The sequence below is a fragment of the Octopus bimaculoides genome, chromosome 1, assembly GCF_046866305.1.
Source record: "Octopus bimaculoides isolate indiv1 chromosome 1, ASM4686630v1, whole genome shotgun sequence".
Lineage (NCBI taxonomy): Eukaryota > Metazoa > Mollusca > Cephalopoda > Octopoda > Octopodidae > Octopus > Octopus bimaculoides.
This window is the reverse complement of record NC_142928.1, coordinates 175,412,970-175,415,469: the sequence shown is the minus strand read 5'-3', so window position 1 is coordinate 175,415,469 and position 2,500 is coordinate 175,412,970. Positions and strand designations below refer to the sequence as shown.

The following is a 2,500-nucleotide window of genomic DNA, read 5'->3' as shown; positions in this document are numbered from 1 at the left end:
AAACATGAAACAAGGCTATTTATAAACTAAGAGATAAAATGACAAAAGTAAGTGGTTGTGCAAAAATAATCAACCCATACTGACATACTGACATGAAAGAAGACAACGATAAAACATAAAACAATATTATAAAGGTTTTTTTTTTAAATATACATGATGTAGGTGTCAGTAAAAACAATGATAAAAATACTTAAATTTCAACAATAGTAACACATCGATACAGACAGATTTTAACCCTTTTGATAGCAACCTGTCTGAAATCACCCCACTTTCTGTGACAAACATCCGCATCATCATTATCATCATCATCATTTAACGTCTGCTTTCCATGCTGTTTGCCTAGAAGGATGGGTCTTCATTGTCATCATCATCATCATCATCATTTAATGGCATGAGTTGGACAGTTAGACATAAGCTGGCCAGTCGGAGAGCTGTCCAGGCTCCAATTGTCTGTTTTGGCATGGTTTCTATGGCTGGATATCCTTCCTAATTCCAACCACTTTACAGAGTGTACTGGGTGCTTTTTACCTGCTACCAGCACAGGTGCATTTATATGGCATGTGCACAAGAGCATTTTACGTGGTACATCTTATGTCTATAGATCAAAGAAATAGTTGCAGAAGATCTGATCTCAAAGGGTTACGTTGATTAGAGATAGATTGAAAAAATCTGTATTGCATATTCATTCAAAGCACATAAAAAAATGAAGGCAATGATGCTGTTTAAATTACTATATAAATACTAGAAGACAGAATAATATTTAAGATCAAACTAATAAATTACATTTTGTTTTTTCTGCTTGCATTCTCTCTTCAACTCCAGCAGTGATGTCAGAAAGCTGTGAAGCCAGCAAATCCCGTTCTTTCTGCAATTGTTGCAACTCCACAATTATGTGTTCAGGAGTGCTGCAAAAAAACAAAACAATTACTTATTGAGATTATAAATGGAATAAGTTGTAAAAAACAAATTATACTTCTCAATAGGTATTTTATTACCTCATCATCATCATCCTCGTTTAATGTTCGCTTTCCATGCTAGCATGGGTTGGACGATTTGACTGAGGACTGGTGAACCAGATGGCTACACCAGGCTCCAATCTGATTTGGCAGAGTTTCTACAACTGGATGCCCTTCCTAACGCCAACCACTCCGAGAGTGTAGTGGGTGCTTTTACGTGCCACTGGCATGAAGGCCAGTCAAGCGGTACTGGCAATGGCCACACTCAAAATGGTGTATTTTACGTGCCACCTGCACAGGAGCCAGTCCAGAGGCACTGGCAACGATCTCGCTCAAATGACTTTTCACGTGCCACTGGCACAAGTGCCAGGAAGGCGACGCTGGTAACGATCACGCTCGAACGGTGCTCTTAGCGCTCCTAATGAACCAGGTAAAGTGGATCTGTACAGTTCTCATAATTTAATATATAGCTCCAAGCAAAGCAGCAAAGTGGCAGAATTGTTAACACCCCCAGGCAAAATGTTTAGCATTCAAATTCCACCAAGGTCAGTTTTGCCTTTCGTTTTTTAAGGATTGATAAAATAAGTACCAGTTGAACAGTGAGGTCAATGTAACTGACCTACTCCTCCTCTGAAACTGCTGGCCTTGTGCCAAAATTTGAAACCAATTTAAAACTCCAAGTAAACACTTGTTCCCTGTTCAAAATTCTTTTCAATATACTTACTTCAACTACACTCATGCATATATATAGACACACACACACAAACCCATATCAGCATCGAAAGCAGACATAAAATAATGTACATGTATGTGTGTGTGCATGTGCCTGTGTGTGCATGTGCCTGTGTACACATGTGTGTGCATGTGCCTGTGTGTATGTGTATGCATGTGTGTGAAGTCTGTCCAAAAAGAAACTGAAGTTTGAAAACAGCAAGCCAACCAATTGGTGCAGCAAGCTAATGATCACAGTGCTGTATGAGCAACCTCTCGATGTTCAGTCAAAAATAACCACATCGCATCAGTTAGTCACCAATTCCTATGTGCTAGAATGAACATATGTTTACTGCACTTGACAATTTATCACAAATTGAACAATGAAGGATTTGAAAGAGCAACATGCTTATGTGAAACTCTGTTTCAAATTAGTGAGAATTCTTCTAATATTGCAACAGGACTACATTATGCTACACACAACATCAACAGTTTTTCAAATGGTGCCAGTATTTCAAATCAGGAAGAACATCCACCAAAGAGGATTCCAAAACTGAATGGACTCCCACAACAATGAACCGTGATCACATTGCAATGGTGCATGGCATGATCCATGAAAACCATTTTCTACTGACGTTGAAGTCTCCAAAGTAAACATCTGTAAAAGTAAACACCTGTAAAAGTAAACATCTGTACACGTGTGTGTGTGTGTGTGTGTGTGTGTGTGTGTGTGTGTGTGTCTTTATGTCTGTGTGTATGTGTATATATGACGGGCTTCTTTCAGTTTCTGCCTACCAAAACCATGAACTTAGCTTTAAAAATAAATTGAAGAT

General features: G+C 38.6%; 1 protein-coding gene across 3 annotated transcripts in view; it reads right to left on the bottom strand.

Moving 5' to 3' along the window:
- LOC106867667 (coiled-coil alpha-helical rod protein 1) overlaps nt 1-2,500 on the bottom strand; it is a 68,534-nt gene that overhangs the window by 29,897 nt on the left and 36,137 nt on the right. For all 3 annotated transcript variants that reach the window (XM_089366353.1, XM_089366389.1, XM_089366354.1), the window contains exon 14: nt 784-905. In XM_089366353.1, the coding sequence (XP_089222479.1) occupies nt 784-905 (122 nt within the window). The remainder of the gene's footprint in view (nt 1-783; nt 906-2,500) is intronic.